Raw genomic sequence first — 15,629 nt, forward strand, 5'->3', positions numbered from 1 at the left:
CAGGTGGCACTATTCTCTGAGTTTGAGTCCTGGACTATATAAAAGTAGAGGAAGCTAGATGAGCACAAGGCACACATGCATTTATTTTTATCTGCTCTTGACTGTGGGTATGATGTTATGATACGACCAGCTGCTTCAAGCTCAAGCCACTGTTAACTTCCTTGTGATAAACTATAATCTGAAATTTTGAGCCAAAATAAGCTCATTCTCCCCTGTTAATTTTTATCAGAGTATTTTATCACTGCAAAGAAAGTTACTCTAGGATGTATACATTCATATATATATATATATATATATGAATATATATATATGAATATATACTAATATGTATGTACATTCCTATATATGAATATATATCCAGGCAAATGTACACACACACCCATTTATATTGTAGTTAGTTCATCTGACTGAGTGTGGCTAGTTGCTGCACGCTCTTGGAGAATGTTCATTCTCCACATTGTATTTATCTAGGCTAAGTGGCTTCTTACTTCCCACTGCCAAGAACAACACTATATATATATCCCCACGGATACACCCATATGGACCTGATTTTCAGAAGTATACGGAGAAGAGTGAGATTTCTGACTCACAGGGGAATACATCTTTATATCACTAAGTGCTTCCAGATTCTTCTTCAGATGGACATAATTCTTTTCTTTATAATTGTGAAAAGATTCTCAAAATATAAATGTTCCCCCTTATAGAGTACACTTTGTGTCTTTTAGACTATTTAACTCCTAACTCCACAGCATTCTGTCACCTCAGGTTCTATCAGCATGGCTTCTCATTTTCTGCTTCCCCTGGAGTCTGGACGCCACTGATCTCCCTTCTGTCTCTGCCAATTGCCTGTTATGGACATTTCATGTAAGCATGATCAATACTAGATGTGATCTTGAGTATCTGCCTTGTTTTGTCACTTAACAGTGTTGGGGCCAGCAAGAAGGCTGAGTGGGTAAAGATGCTTGCTACCAAACCTGAGAGCCTGAGTTCAGTCCCCAGAACTCACATGGTGGAAGGAGAAAAAAGGATTTCTACATGTGCTATGGCACACATGTACACACTCATACAAACAACAGATAAATGTCATAAGAAATTTAAATACAACCATGTTCCCCAAAGTTATCCATGTTGTATGTATACCTGTGCTTCAATCATTTTAGAGTTGAGTAGTATTCCATTGTGTGAAGATATTAAATTGTATGAATCTATCAGTTGATGGATGTTTGGACTGCTTTCAGGTCTTTGAGGACTATGAATAATGCTATTTCTCAACTATCATGCTACAATGCCAAGCATTTGTATACAACATGTGTTTTGGGTTCCTTTAGTGTAAACATAGGAATAGAATTGCTAGGTACTATATATTTTTTTTTGAATTGTTGAACTGTGGTTGGAGTCTCACCATTTCATATCAACTGTGCCTGGTATGTGGTCTCTCCTAGAGTTCTGTGTTCATTTGATGAGAATGTGTATCCTGCTGTCATTGGCTCTGGAGTCCCCTAAAAGTTTGTTACCATTGTCTGCTCACCAAGTTCTCCAAGTCTTCTTCTCCATGTTGATGTTCTGTGCAACTGCTCTACCTTTACCATAAATGAAATATTTATTCTTCAGAGGTGTGGTCCCTGGTAGGTCAGCCTTGCCCCTGGGTGTGGTCCCATGTCCATGCATGGATAGGTAGGACAAACTGAACTCAATAGGTTATAAAGAACAAAAAGTGCGGTGTGAAGTCAGTAATGGGGAGAAATGGAGGGTAACTGTGGTCAAAATACATTGTGTGCATATGTGGAATTCTCAAAGAAAAAATATATTATAAATGAAACAGTTAAGTCTTCCAACTACTGTATCTGAATATTTTTAATCTGTCCTTCAATTCTTTCATGTTTTTCTTCATGTATTTTGAGGCTCTGTTCTTATGTGCACATATGTTCTTCATCTCATAGTCGTTTTTTTTAAGGCCTATTTTATCTGACACAGACATGAACACAGCAGTTTCTTGGACACTGCTTGCATGCCATCTGTCCTTCTACACTCAGCCTGTCTGTGGCTTCCAATTGACAGCATCCAACCTACAGAAAACACGGGGTTGGCTGTATTTATCTATCCATCATTCTATAGATTGATCTGTTTTTTTGAGACAGGGTCTTGCTGGGGAGTCTAAAATTATCTTGAACTTTGGATCTTCTTGCTTCTGCCTCCCAGTAGCTGAGATTATAGGTGTGAGACACCACATCTACAGTCTTGGATGAAAAATCAGCCATAATCATTTTGAAGATGTTTTATATAATCTATTTCAAGTATGAGGTTTGGTGAATTTTGACATGTGTGTGTATCTATACAATCCTCACACCCAATCAAAATATATAACATTTCCATTTTCCCAAGCCCCATTACAAACATTGCACCCTCTCATCTCTGACATGACTAATTGCTACGGTTTCTGTCACCATGGGGTACTTTATTTTTCTTGAATTCTGTAAAAGTTGAATCATGGTGCACTTCTCGTATTTGACTCATTTTGCCCAGCATGTTTTAATATTTTTCACACTGTGATATGAACAGCATGTTATTTTCTGTTGTTGAGTCTTCTCTTGCCATGGTATATCAAAAATTGTGTGTCTTTTTCCCCGTTCATGGACATTTAGACCCTGTCCAGGTTGGAGCGTTAATGAATAAAGATTCCATGAACATTTTTGTACAATAACGCTTGTGTGTAGATCATATACACTCTCTTGGATAAATACCTGGGAGTAGAATTCAGAGATCACAGAGCAAGCCTGTGTTTAACTTTATGTCATTTTTAAAAACCCACTTATACCATGGGACATGTCTACTAGCCTTACATTGCCAGCTACAGTTGCTCTGGATCTTGCAGTTTGGAGTTGTTGATGTGTTTTGGAGGAAGTTGTTTTGGTTCTTGACACAGATTTTTAGGCTAAAATAACAAGCTAGAGCACTATGTTTAATGTGAACTTCTTTGATATGTATATTGAATATTCACATACATACTTTAATGAGGCGTTAACTCTATGGTCCATTTTAAAAATCGGTTTGTCTAGGGCTGGAGAGATGGTTCCACAGTTAAGAGCACTGGCTGCTCTTCCAGAGGTCCTGAGTTCAATTCCTGGTCCCCAAATGGCAGCTCACAACTGTCTGTAACTCCAGTTCCAAGGGATCTGACATCCTCACACAGATATACATGTAGGCAAAACACCAGTACACATAAAATAAAAAAAATAAATCACTAAAAATTAATTTTTAAAAAATTGGTTTGTCAAACATGGTATGTGCTCATTCATAAGTAGATATTAGCCATAGAGTAAAGGATAACCATGCTACAACCCACAGACCTAGAGAAGCTAAGTCACAAGGAGGGTTCAAGGGGTAGTGGTGGTGCATGCATCTCACTGTGAGGGGGAAATAGAATGGATACTGCCAGTGCATAAGGGGAGGGGGCTGTTAGAGGGGTGGGAATGGGAACAGGAGGGATCAGGTGAAGGGATGATAGAGAGAGAGAGTACTGGGAGAGACAACTAGAATCAGGGGTATCTCTGGGTTAAGCCAGAAACCTTGAGCAATGAAAACTCCCAGGAATCTATGGGGGTGACCCAAGCTAAGACTCCTAGGAATAATGGATATGGAGCGTGAATTGGCCATCTCCTATAACCAGCCAGGCTTCCAGTGAAGGGACTGGGACACAAACCCTTTGACCTACAATTTGTCCTGTCTGTAAGATGTGCCTGGGTGAAGATGGCACAGAAATTGTGGGAGTGGTCAACTAATGACTGGCCCAGCTGGAGAACCACACCCTGAGAGGGAGCTCACGCCTGAGGGCCAGGAACCAGAGGCAGGATACCCCAGAGACCTAGGGCAGAATCAAACACGAATGGAAAAAAAAAAGTCAATGAAATGATTCCTAGTGATATTCTGCTATACTCGCAACTTGCAGATTGGTGCCTAGCCCAGCTGTCATCAGAGAGGCTTCATCCAGCAACTGATGGAAACAAATGCAGGGCCAAACATTAGATGGAAGATGTGGAGGAAGGCTTGTAGGAGCTAGAAGGGTCAAGGACACCACAAAAAACCTACAGAACCAACTAACCTGGGTTCATAGGGGCTCACAGAGACTGAACCAATTACCACGGAGCCTGCATGAGACTGACCTAGGCCCTCTGCATATATGTTACCGTTGTGTAGTTTGGTCATCTTGTGAGACTCCTAGCAGTGGGAGGAGGGACTGTCTCTGACTCTGATGCCTGCTTTGGAGACTTATGGCTCCTACTGGATTGCCTCATCCAGCCTTAATAGAAGAGGAGGTGCCCAGTCTCACTTCAACTTGATATACCATGGCTGGATGATGTCTGTGGGAGGTCTGCCAGTATCTGAAGAGAAACAAAGGAGGAAGAGTGGAGGAAGAACTGGGAAGAGAGGCAGGAGGGGATACCTTAAGGTTGGGATGTAAAACAAATAAACACAAACAAAGAAAATCGGTTTGTCTTAGTTGCAAGGTGTTGGATCCCCAGGAACTGGAGTTACAGATGATTGTGAGCTACCACATGGATGATTTTTTTTTTAATGTGTTCTTGGATTCAGTTTGCCAGTACTTTGTTGAGTATTTTTGCATCAATGTTCATGAGGGAGATTGGTCTGTAATTCTCTTTGCTGCATCTTTGTGTGGTTTGGCTATCAGGGTAACTGTAGCCTCATAAAGAGAGTTTGGCAACATTCCTTCTGTTTCTATTGTGTGGAACAATTTGAGGAGTATTGGTATTAGCTCTTCTTTGAAATTCTTGTGAAATTCTGTGCTGAAACCATCTAGCCCTGGACTTTTTTTGCTTGGGAGACTTTTAGTAACTGCTTCTATCTCCTTAGGGTTTATAGGTCTATTTAAATTGTTTTTCTGGTTTTGATTTAATTTTGGTATGTGGTGCCTATCCAGAAAATTGTCCCTTTCTTTTAGATTTTCCAATTTTGTGGAGTACAGGTTTTTGAAATATGAACTAATGATTCTCTGGATTTCCTCAGTGTCGGTTGTTATGTCTCCCTTTTCCTTTCTGATTTTAATTTGGATATTCTCTCTCTACCTTTTGGTTAGTTTCGATAAGAGTTTGTCTATCTTGTTGATTTTCTCAAAGAACCAACTCTTTGTTTCATTGATTCTTTGTATTGTTCTCTTTGTTTCTATTTTATTGACTTCAGCCCTGACTTTGATTATTTTCGTGTCTACTCCTCCTGGGTGAGTTTGCTTCTTTTTGTTTCAGAGCTTTCAGGTGTGCTGTTAAGTCATTAGTGTGAAATTTCTCCACATTCTTTATGTAGGCGCTTGGTGCTATGAACTTTCCTCTTAGCATTGCTTTCATAGTGTCCCATAAGTTTGGGTATGTTGTGCATTCATTTTCATTGAATTCTATGAATTCTTTAATTTCTTTCTTTCTTGACCCAGTGGTGATTCATTTGAGTGTTGTTCAGTTTCCATGAGTTTGTAGGCTTTCTGTAATTTGTATTGTAGAATTCTAGAATTCTAACTTTAAGCCATGGTGATCTAATAAGATTCAGAGGTTATTCCAATTTGTTTTAATCTGTTGAGAGTTGCTTTGTGACTATGTGGTCAATTTTAAAGAAGGTTCCATGAGGTGCTGAGAAGAAGGTATATTCTTTTATGTTTGGGTGAAATGTTCTATAGGTATCTGTTAAGTCCATTTGAGTCATAACCTCTGCTAGTTCCTTCATTTCTGTTAAGTTTCTGTCTGGCCGACCTGTCCATTGATGAGAGTAGGATGTTGAAGTCTCCCGCTATTAGTGTGTGGACTTTGATGTGTGATTTAACCTTTAGTAATATTTCTTTTACAAATGTGAACGCCCTCATATTTGGGGCATAAATGTTCAGAATTGAGACTCATCTTGATGGATTTTTCCTGTGATGGATGTAAAGTGGACTTCTCCATTTCTTTTGATTGATTTTAGTTTAAAGTTTATTTTGTTAGAAATTAGGATAGCTACACCAGCTTGTTTCATAGGTCCATTTGATTGGAAAATCTTTTCTCAACCCTTTATTCTGAGATAATGCTTGTCTTTGAAGTGAAGATGTGTTTCTTGTATGCAGCAGAAGGATGGATCCTGCTTTCATATCCATTCTCTTAGCCTGTGCCTTTTTATAGGGGAATTGAGATCATTGATATGAAGGGATATTAATAACCAGTGATTATTAATTCCTGTTATTTTTTGGTTTTGGTAGTGGTGGTGGTGGTAGTGTGTGTGTGTGTGTGTGTGTGTGTGTGTGTGTGTGTGTGTGTGTGTGTGTTTCCCTTCTTTGGGATTTGCTGGTGTGAGATTATGCCTGTGTTTTCATGGATGCAACTAACTTTTTTGGGTTGGAGTTTTTTTCCTAGTACTTTCTGTAGGGCTGGATTTGTGGATGGGTATTGTTTAAATCTGGTTTTGTCATGGAGTATGTTCTCTACATCTATGGTGATTGAAGTTTTGCTACATATAGTAGTAGTCTGGGCTGGCATTCGTGGTCTCCTAGTGTCTTCAAAATGTCTGTCCAGGACCTTCTGACTTTCAGAGTCTTCATTGAAAATTGGGTGTAATTCTGATATGTCTGCTTTTATATGTTACTTGGCCTTTTTCATTTACAGTTCTTAATAATTTTTTCTTTATTCTATATGTTTGGTGTCTTTAATTATTATGTGGCAAAGGGACTTTGTTTTTTGGTCCAGTCTATTTGGTGTTCTGTAAGCTTCATGTTTCTTCACAGGCATGTCTTTCTTTAAGTTGGGAAAGTTTTCTTCTATGATTTTGTTGAATATATTTTCTGTGCCTTTGAGCTGGAATTCTATTCCTCCTTCTATCCCTATTATTCTTAGGTTTGGTCTTTTCATGATATTCCAGATTTCCTGTTTGTTTTGTGTTAAGAATTTGTTGGATTTAACATTTTCTTTGACCAATGAATCTATTTTCTCTGTCTTCAATGCCTGAAATTCTCTCTTCCATCTCTTGTATTCTGTTGGCTATGCTTGCATCTGTACTTACTGTTCGTTTACCCAGATTTTCCATTTTCAGCAATCCCTCTGTTTGTGTTTTCTTTTCTTTATTTCAATTATCAAGTCTTGAACTGTTTCCTTCACCAGTTTGATTGTTTTTTCTTGGCTTTCTTTAAGGGATTTACTGATTTCTTCCAATTTTTGTTTGTCTTTTTCTCTATTTCTTTAAGGGAATTTTTCATTTCCTCTTTAAGGACCTCTGTAATCTTCATAAAGCTATTTTTAAGGTCATTTTCTTCTTCATCTGTGTCAGGATGTTCAGGTCTTGCTGTTGTAGAATTACTAGGTTCTGGTGGTGCCATATTGCTTTACGTTGTTGAACGTATTCTTACACTGCTGTTTATCCATCTGGGTTTGGGATAACTGTAGGTGCAGGTTTTGCTTCTCGTTATGTCTTTGTTGGATTGGTCTTTTGTTCCTTTATTGTCTGTTTTCTTTATTGTCGTTTGCCCTGAATATCCAAGGGTTCTCGTGACTGGCTGGTTGTCAGGTCGAGCAGTGTTGTCTCAGTTGAGGTTTGTGGGGGTTTGGGTGCCTAGATCCAGTGTATCAACTAATTCTCCTGGCTGGTTTGGGCTTTACTTGTGCCTATGAGCTCTGTTCTTCCAACTTGTGTGGGTTGTGCCTGTGCCTATGGGGTCTGTTCTTCCAACTGGTGTGGGTTGTGCCTATGCCTATGGGGTCTGTTCTTCCAACTGGTGTGGGTGGGGTTTGTGCCTATAGGATCTGCTGATGTTGCTGGAGAGGGCTGTTCACAGGGCGGCTGCTCTTCTTCCTTGGGTGCATGTGGTGCTTGTGCCCGGAGCAGCTGCTGACTTTGCCAGGGATGGTTTGCCACAGGGAGGATGATGGCCTTGGTGGGTAGTGAAGTGGGTCTTGCAGGTTACAGGGTCCAATGGATGGCAGCAGTGGTGGTGCTGCCTGCAGGACTCTTACCTGCTGGCTGGTTGCTGGGGCTGAGATGGGAGGGGCAGGGGCACAGGATGTGTTCCAGGACCTAAGGCCTTAGAGGCTGGGGCAGTTCAACTGGGAGACCAGTCACTCACTTCTTCTTCCAAATGGTGCAGGCGGTGCTTGTGTCTCTAGGGGCTGCTGATTTTGTGGGGGATGGGTGGTCAGGGGGAGGATGATGGATTTGGTGAGTTTAGATAGTGTAGGGGATCTTGTAGGTTACAAGGTCCAATGGGTGGTCGCGGCTGCCTGCTCTTAGGACTCTTACCTGCTGTCTTGATACTGGGGCTGAGATGGGAGGAGGAGGGGCATGGGGTGTGCCCTGGGTCTCAGAGCCTAGGGATGGGGCAGTTTAGCTGGGAGATCAGTCACTCACCTCCTCCTCCAATTGTGCCTCTAGTGGCTGCTGACTTTGTGGGGGGGGGGGTTGGCCAGGGGGAGGATGGTGGCCTCTGTGGGCTTGGCAACAGAGTAGGTCTTGCAGGTTACAGGGTCTAATAGGTGGTGGAGTGGCCTGCCTGCAGGACTCTTAGCTGGTGGCTGACTGCTGGGGTTGAGATGGGATGGGGAGGGTCATGACGTGTTCTGTGTCCCGTGCCCAGGGTCTAGGGATTGGGGCAGTTTAGCTGGGAGATCAGTCACTCACTTCCTCCTCCAAATGGTACAGGTGGTGCTTGTGCCTCTGGGGGCTGCTGATTTTGCTGGGGATGGTTGGCCAGGGGGAAGATAGTGGGTTTGTTGGGCAGAATGGGTCCTGCAGGTTACAGGGTCCCATGGGACATCTCATTGTGACATTTTGGGGGCAGGGGTGGTGGAGAATTCTGTTTGCCCAAATTCATTTCTTAAGGCGGCCATGGAAGATGGCCTGAGGTTGAATTAAATGCAGCCAGTTTCTGTTCTTGAAACTTTCATTGAGATGTTCTGTCAATGGTTTTTAAACCATGATGTGGTGTTCTGAAGATGCCCCCATCTCCCCAATACAGTTATTCTTGGGGCAACTTTCCTTAACCCTCTTTCCCCTTTGTATTTATAACAGCCCCACTTCATTTGTGGATACCACACAAAATTTTATTTGAACAATCATTTTTATGGCTAAACAAAGTTTATAAACCATTCTCTGTAATCAGAAATTCCAATTCTTTTCCCATGATGATATTACTGAATGCTGACATAACTTATGTAACAAGATGTGTGTGTGTGTGTGTGTGTGTGTGTGTGTGTGTGTGTGTGTATGTGTGTGCAACTTAAATTATAATTATGTCTTAAGTATTAAATTAAAAAATATTTTTAGCTCCAGTTATCCTATCCAACAACTAAATAATTGCTGAGGTATTTGCTGGGTAGAACCATGCTCTGAGACCTCAACTGGTTGGGGAAATCACAGAAAATTCTGTTTTTTGACATTAAGATAAATGCTCCTAGGAACTTTTCAACTGATGGGGGGCAGGGGAAGGAATGTTGCCACTATAATTCCTAAAGGAGTTCTTTTCAAAAGAGAGTCTTGGCTCTGCTGGTGATGCTGGCGCAGACCAAGTAACTTCAAAGACATTCTCTTGGTGAAGAATCCAACAGAGGCAAATATGTTCACTGTAGATCTGGGACAGGAGTGGATCTGAGCATAGAACAAGGGAGCTTTCTTTCTGTTAAGATATCCTTCCTAGGGTGGACTTCCAGCACCGCACACTTTCTCTTCATAATCTTGATCATTGCTCATCTGGTGGTATTAATGAGCAACTGAATGGATCATCTATTGCACAATCTACCCGCCCCCACCCCGCCCCCAAAAACCTCAAAGTTGGGATTGCCTCCTGCTCTGAGAATTAGAATCTACCATAAGGATCTGTTCTGGCTTGTTCAACATCTCTGCTCCCTACAGAACTTGAATCCAGGGTGTAGGGCCTCAGTCTCCCGATTATCTCCTCACCTTCCGAAACTCCAGGGTCTCTCAGTCTGGCAATAACTGACATGAGTTTGATATTGCCTTGTTGGGGGCAGCATCTCTATCCATTAACTCTTTCCCCTATTCCTAGTTGTGATAGCCATCAGTGTCTCCAGATGTTTCCAGATGTTCTGAGTATGGGGAGGAGAAAGCAAAATTGCTAGTACTGCAAACCATGCTGTAATCCACCAGGAACCAAAGGCACTGAGAACACTACCAACAAGTCCATCCTGACAACTGTACATGGCTTTCAAGGAAAACTTAGGCCCATAGGATTCAATCCAGTCCATGTTTCTAGTCCTTGATGCATGCCTGAACCACCCGAGCTATCTACAAAGGACTATCTGGGCATTAATATTTTCTAAAATCCTCACAGGAAATCAAAATCCTAGACAGTATCAACAAACTCTTAACTAAGGATGTTTGGTAGCCATCAAATGGAAAGAAAAAAAAACTAAACACAATAATATCCCCCCAAATGCATTTAAACTAAAAAATATGTAGGTAATTTCAGAGTTAGAAAGTGAGTCCATATGTCCACAGGCTGCACAGCACAGAGTGTTGGAGACATTTCTCATTCATGTCTTGTTCTGTTGTCCTTGCAAAATGCCTGGGAAAGTTGTTGTCTCTAGGAATGCTGGTCTTTTAACAGTTGCGATGAAGGTGTGTCCCCTGATGTAGAGCATTTCTCATTCCAGTTGAAAGCAGCATTAGTTAGAAACTGTCTCCAGGAGGCTGGGGAGGACTGGCTGGGAAGGAAATCAAGAGTGGCTAAGGAAGAAAGACCTCTGAGAATGTTTCTCTGCAAATGAAAATTATCAGATGGCTGCTTCTTTCCTTCATTGGTGCCTCAGTAAGTGGGACTAAAATGAGACAACATGGGATCTGGTGATCTCTCATGCCCTAAGATCCGGGAGCAATATTTCTACAGAGCATATACGTTCTGGAAGCCGCTGATGCCCCCTTTCACATAAGCCTGAGTGGGATGTCTAACACCCTCTGTCAGCTAGCAAGCTTCTGGAAGGCATAAGGCACCCTGCAAAATAGAGGGCAACTTGCTTAATTCACGTGAGATTTTCATTTGGAAAATGGCTGCTATGGTTATTTACCTCAGACGATCGATGTTGGGATCAACTGTGACAACACCTATGAGTGGTTTGTGAGCGATAAGGTCTGTCGTTCATGCTTTTGTCCCAGGGACTTTTTCTACCTTCAACTTCAGTTTGCTTGGCCAGCTCCCATTAGCTTTTAGTTTGGGCTTCTGGGGACACAGATGACTGCAGCCACAGCCTACTCCAGAGGTCTGTCCTCGACTGAGCCACTAGGAAAACACATTTGTGCTAAAAAGATAGAGTGATGGATTTTTCACCACCAAGGTTACAAACATATTTTAGGTTATTACATGCTTAAAGACTTGGAAATTAATTGAGACCATCTAAGATGCAGAAGAGCAAGAGATTAATCTGACAAATGGTTTCCATTTTAAAAAAAATCATTCAGTTTCCGCAATTTATCATGTGTCTTGAGGTTTCTAAATGCCACAGTGTTCTTTTCAGCTGCTTTCTGGTGTTTTCTACAGCCCTAGGTTGGGAGAATACCAGCATCTATGCAGAGACTGCACTCAGCTTGGTGGAGTGTTAACTCTTTGCTCCCCATTTCCGTAGGTGTTAAGCACAGCCACTGTTAGGCCTTTGAGTTTCAGAACATTGTATTTGTAGATTGTGAAGATAGAGCCTTCGATGACACTGTTTCATACAGGGTAATAAAGATCTCTGAGGCCATCTAACCAAGTCCATGGTCAAGTTTCCAAATTTTTAGCAATCACCTGGGAGAAAGGACTTCCATCAAAGATGCAATAAACTAGGCAGGAGAGAAAGCTGCCTCAGGAGACAGTGCTATTCTTGGGAGGGTGGAGCTTTTCATGACTGCCTTTGCGATTGTTTGCCCCAAATGGCTAGAGAAAACTGGGTAGATCTCCCCCTACCCCATCCCCAATTCTCACCAAAGCATACCACACAGATGCCATCTTTTCTGAAGAGAGAACCAAGTGAATAGTAAATCTAGACCTGGTCACACCACTACATGATGACGCTGAGTTCATGTTTCTCTAGCTTGTTCTCATATGGCTCTGGCTTCGCTTCTGAGCTGGGGTCTGAGTGATGCATTTGGATTAAAAGAATGTAGAAGAGGCCTCCAAGGACAGCACCAACCATAGGGCCCACAACAGGAATCCACCAGAAGTTATTTCCAACTCTGAAAGCAAACAGGAAATCAGTGAGACATGTCTTGGCCACTCTGCTATCTCTACCTTGTTATTCACTAGTGAAGCTTTCTTGTGTCCATACCTCTCTTGAACTTGAAGAGTGTGAAGTATAAGCACATTCACTACAGCATGGCCATTCCCATCCTGGACTTTCCTGTGTACCTGATATCAGGAACCCATTCCAGTACCCTAATGACACCAGTGAATGATTGCACCCTGTTTATTTTCCTTTTAGAAAATGTGGTACTTGGGCAAGTGAGATGGTTCAGTGGGTAAAGGTGCTTGCTGCCAAGCCTGATACCCTGGGTTTGATCCCCAGGACTCACATGTTGGAAGGAGAGAACTAATTATTGCAAGCTGTCTTATGGCCTCCACATGTGCATGGTAATATATGTGTACCACCCATCCTATCCACCCCTCCAATAAAATGTAATATATTAAAAAATATGTGGTTCCATGAACCCATGGCCAAAATTGAGGACCTCTTAAGAGGCTATTCAGTAGCTGTCTTTCCTAGATTGGGAAACAATGAAGCTGTGAAGGAAACAAACAGAAGAGGGGATTCAGAATGGGAGCAGATTCTGGGGACTCACAGTTAATGCTGACAACCAGATAGTGACTGAGGAAAATCTAAAGCAGTATGTGAATTATCTGCTAAGTTATCTACCGGATATCATTAGAACCAGTGTGTATCCTTGGTGGCACAGCCCACAGGGCACTCTGCAAGTCCTCACTCTGTAAGGCTTTCGTACTACCATTCCCCTTTTCTCTGCAGAAACCCCCAGGGTCTGTACACTCTAGTAAAGATGCAGTCTGGGAGGCAGCAGGTCACTTCGTGAGGGTTGTTTGTTTATTTAATAAGTGGCTCCATAGGAATGCTTTCTATGGTTGCTTAGGCAAAGTGAGGCACAAAATATATCATTTAAGGATGTAGAGAGTTGAGGAAAACTATTCCTAAAAACCAGGAGAACGACAAACATTCAGAATAACACAGAGAAAGCAGGCGAACAGGAGGAATAGACAGGTGCCTGTGAGGATTTCGCTGTGCTCTGACTAGATTCTGGCGTCCTAGAGTGAACTAACAGGAAAAGGCTTGGAGAACATTTCAGTGGGAAAGTTCTTGTTCATTGTGCACAAGGTTTTGGGTTTGATCCCCCCAGAACCATAAGAAATCAAAAACCTTCCTTCCTGGTGTAACGGAGAATATGCTGACCATAGAAGAACCCGGGCCTGTTCTTTGTATGATTACACTTGATAGCCACAGACTGCTCCTTGTGGCCTTTTGTCTAGAGCAGATGTTGTCTGTCTGAGAGAGGGTCTGCAGTCTATCTGAGATAACGCTGCAGTCCAGGTGGCCTAGAACTCATTATGCAGCTCAGGCTTCCCTCAGGCTTTCCTGAATTCACCTGCCTCAGCCTCCTGAGTGCTGAGGCTACAGCCTTCACACCTGTTTTGTACACAGCAGATTTTGATCAGAGAGGACAATAAAGGATATAAGCAGAAAACCGGAGCTCTGTCCTGGACTCCAGAGACCTGGTCTCAACCCTGGGGCAGTCTAGAAGGTCTCTGAGGAAGTGCCCTCTCTGAACAGGGAGCATGAAGGGAGGGGTGCTGCATGGATTGGATGGGAGAACACTGAGACTCAGCAGGGCAGCCACCAGATGTCACTCTTACTTTATGCAAGAGGTCGCTGGACTGCCCTCTCAGAGTCCTTTCCCATACCCCCAAATCCCAAATCCGGTCACATCCTGCTGTGAGAGGGTTTCCCCTCTGGGTTTAAAAACCATTCTGGAAGCCTTGTCTGGAGATAAGAGTGCTATCCCCACAGCAGCCATTTTAGCTGTCCCACAGTGTCCTTTCTGGAGCATCTCCCTGTCATGGGCTGGACCCTGCCTGCTTTATCTGAAGCTGGACACATTGTGCCAGAAACAAGTTCTGAAGGAAAGTGCCCAGGTGTGACTACCTGCAGGGTCCTGTCTCAGCACACACGCAGGGTAGTCATCATTTACTCTATGTTCCTAGGATTGCCACAGGAACCTGTGTGTGTGTGTGTGTGTGTGTGTGAAGATGTGAATGCCCATGCATGTACATCTGGAGCCTGTATTCCGTATTAGGTACTCCCATATAGTTTCCCTCTATTGTTCTCTGCTCTATTGAGCTGAGATGGTGTCTCACGGAAGTGGAAGCTCCCCTTTCAACTAGGCCAGCTGGCCAGTGCACTTTCAGGATCTGTGTGTTGTCTCTGCCTCTCCATCCCGGCTCTGGAATTACAGGCACAGGTCCACCTTCTGGCATGGATTCTGTCCGTCTACTCTCTCCCTTCTCATCTCATCTCATATGGTATGTCAGATTAACCTTGATCAGTTGGCCTATTAAACAGGCCAAACTTCTGCCCCAAATGCTAGTGTGTGAGCTGATTTGGAGATGTCCTTCTCTATCACAGGGACTTCTGCATTTCTAATGCCCACTAAAGCTGCTCTACTGAGAGAGTGAAGGACTCAGGAGTCCCTTGGCAGCATTAGATGTCAAATCCAGTCTCGATGTGGTCACAAAGTCCATCTGTAGACAAGTTATAGAATACAAATGGTTCATGTTTAACCAGTGTGCCCATAGCCTCTGCTCTCTGGTCCACATGCTCCTCCTGCATCTCCGAGTCAGGGCTCAGTCCTCCCTGCTCAAGCACGGCAGCCACCCTCTTCTCTCCTCCCTACCATTGGTACTTACGTGAAGACCTCAAACCCCCATCCTGCCAGAGCCGTGAAGAGCCTGGGGCTCAGGTCTCGAGCTGGGTTCATGGCGCAGCCAGTGTTGAGGCCCAGAGAACAAGAAAGGGCAATGATCAGGAGGCCAATGATAACGGGCTCTAGGCCTCTGGGGACCCCCATGTTTCTGGAGTCAAAAATGGCGAAGACAATCAGAAGGAGGAACATGGTAGACAGCACCTGGAGAGGGAGAAAGGCTTTCAGAGCTCAGTCTGTTCTGTGCACCTGCTCACCCAAAGTCAGCCCTTCTGTGAAGACGTTAAAACAACCCGGGCTGACGCCGAGAGCCAGCACACTTGAGGGCACTTGCTGCTCTTGCAGAGGACATGGGTTCAGTTCTCCGCACCTACACAGCAGCTCACAACCATCTGTAACTGCAGTTCCAGGGCATCCGATGCCCTCTTCTGACCTCCACAGGCCCTACAAGCACCTGGTGCACAGATATAGAAGCAAAACACATCCACCTAAAGTAAATAAATCTTTAAAAAATGAAACTGGTGGCAGCTAACATAGGGGACAAGAGTGTGGCTCTTCCCTAGACATGCTAGAAGCAGATGCTGACAGAGTCACCCACTACAGACTGGTTGCCTGCTAAAGGTCACACAGTTGGTCCAGCTCCGGAGGAGACTGGTCCTCAACTATCACACTGTCTGCTAAGCTGCTAGTCAGCAGCT

General features: G+C 43.2%; 1 protein-coding gene across 1 annotated transcript in view; it reads right to left on the reverse strand.

The window, feature by feature from the left end:
- Window positions 1–9,197: 9,197 nt before the first annotated feature.
- Window positions 9,198–15,629, reverse strand: part of Aqp9 (aquaporin 9) — a 48,060-nt gene continuing 41,628 nt past the window's right edge. Inside the window, exons 5-6 of the mRNA XM_052729297.1 lie at window positions 14,918–15,135; window positions 9,198–12,183 (exon numbers count right to left, since the gene is read on the reverse strand). Coding sequence (XP_052585257.1) covers window positions 12,009–12,183; window positions 14,918–15,135 — 393 coding nt within the window. The 3' untranslated portion in view covers window positions 9,198–12,008. The remainder of the gene's footprint in view (window positions 12,184–14,917; window positions 15,136–15,629) is intronic.

This window comes from Peromyscus californicus, unplaced genomic scaffold (genome assembly GCF_007827085.1).
Source record: "Peromyscus californicus insignis strain IS unplaced genomic scaffold, ASM782708v3 Scaffold_11__1_contigs__length_118956290, whole genome shotgun sequence".
Taxonomy (NCBI): Eukaryota; Metazoa; Chordata; class Mammalia; order Rodentia; family Cricetidae; genus Peromyscus; species Peromyscus californicus.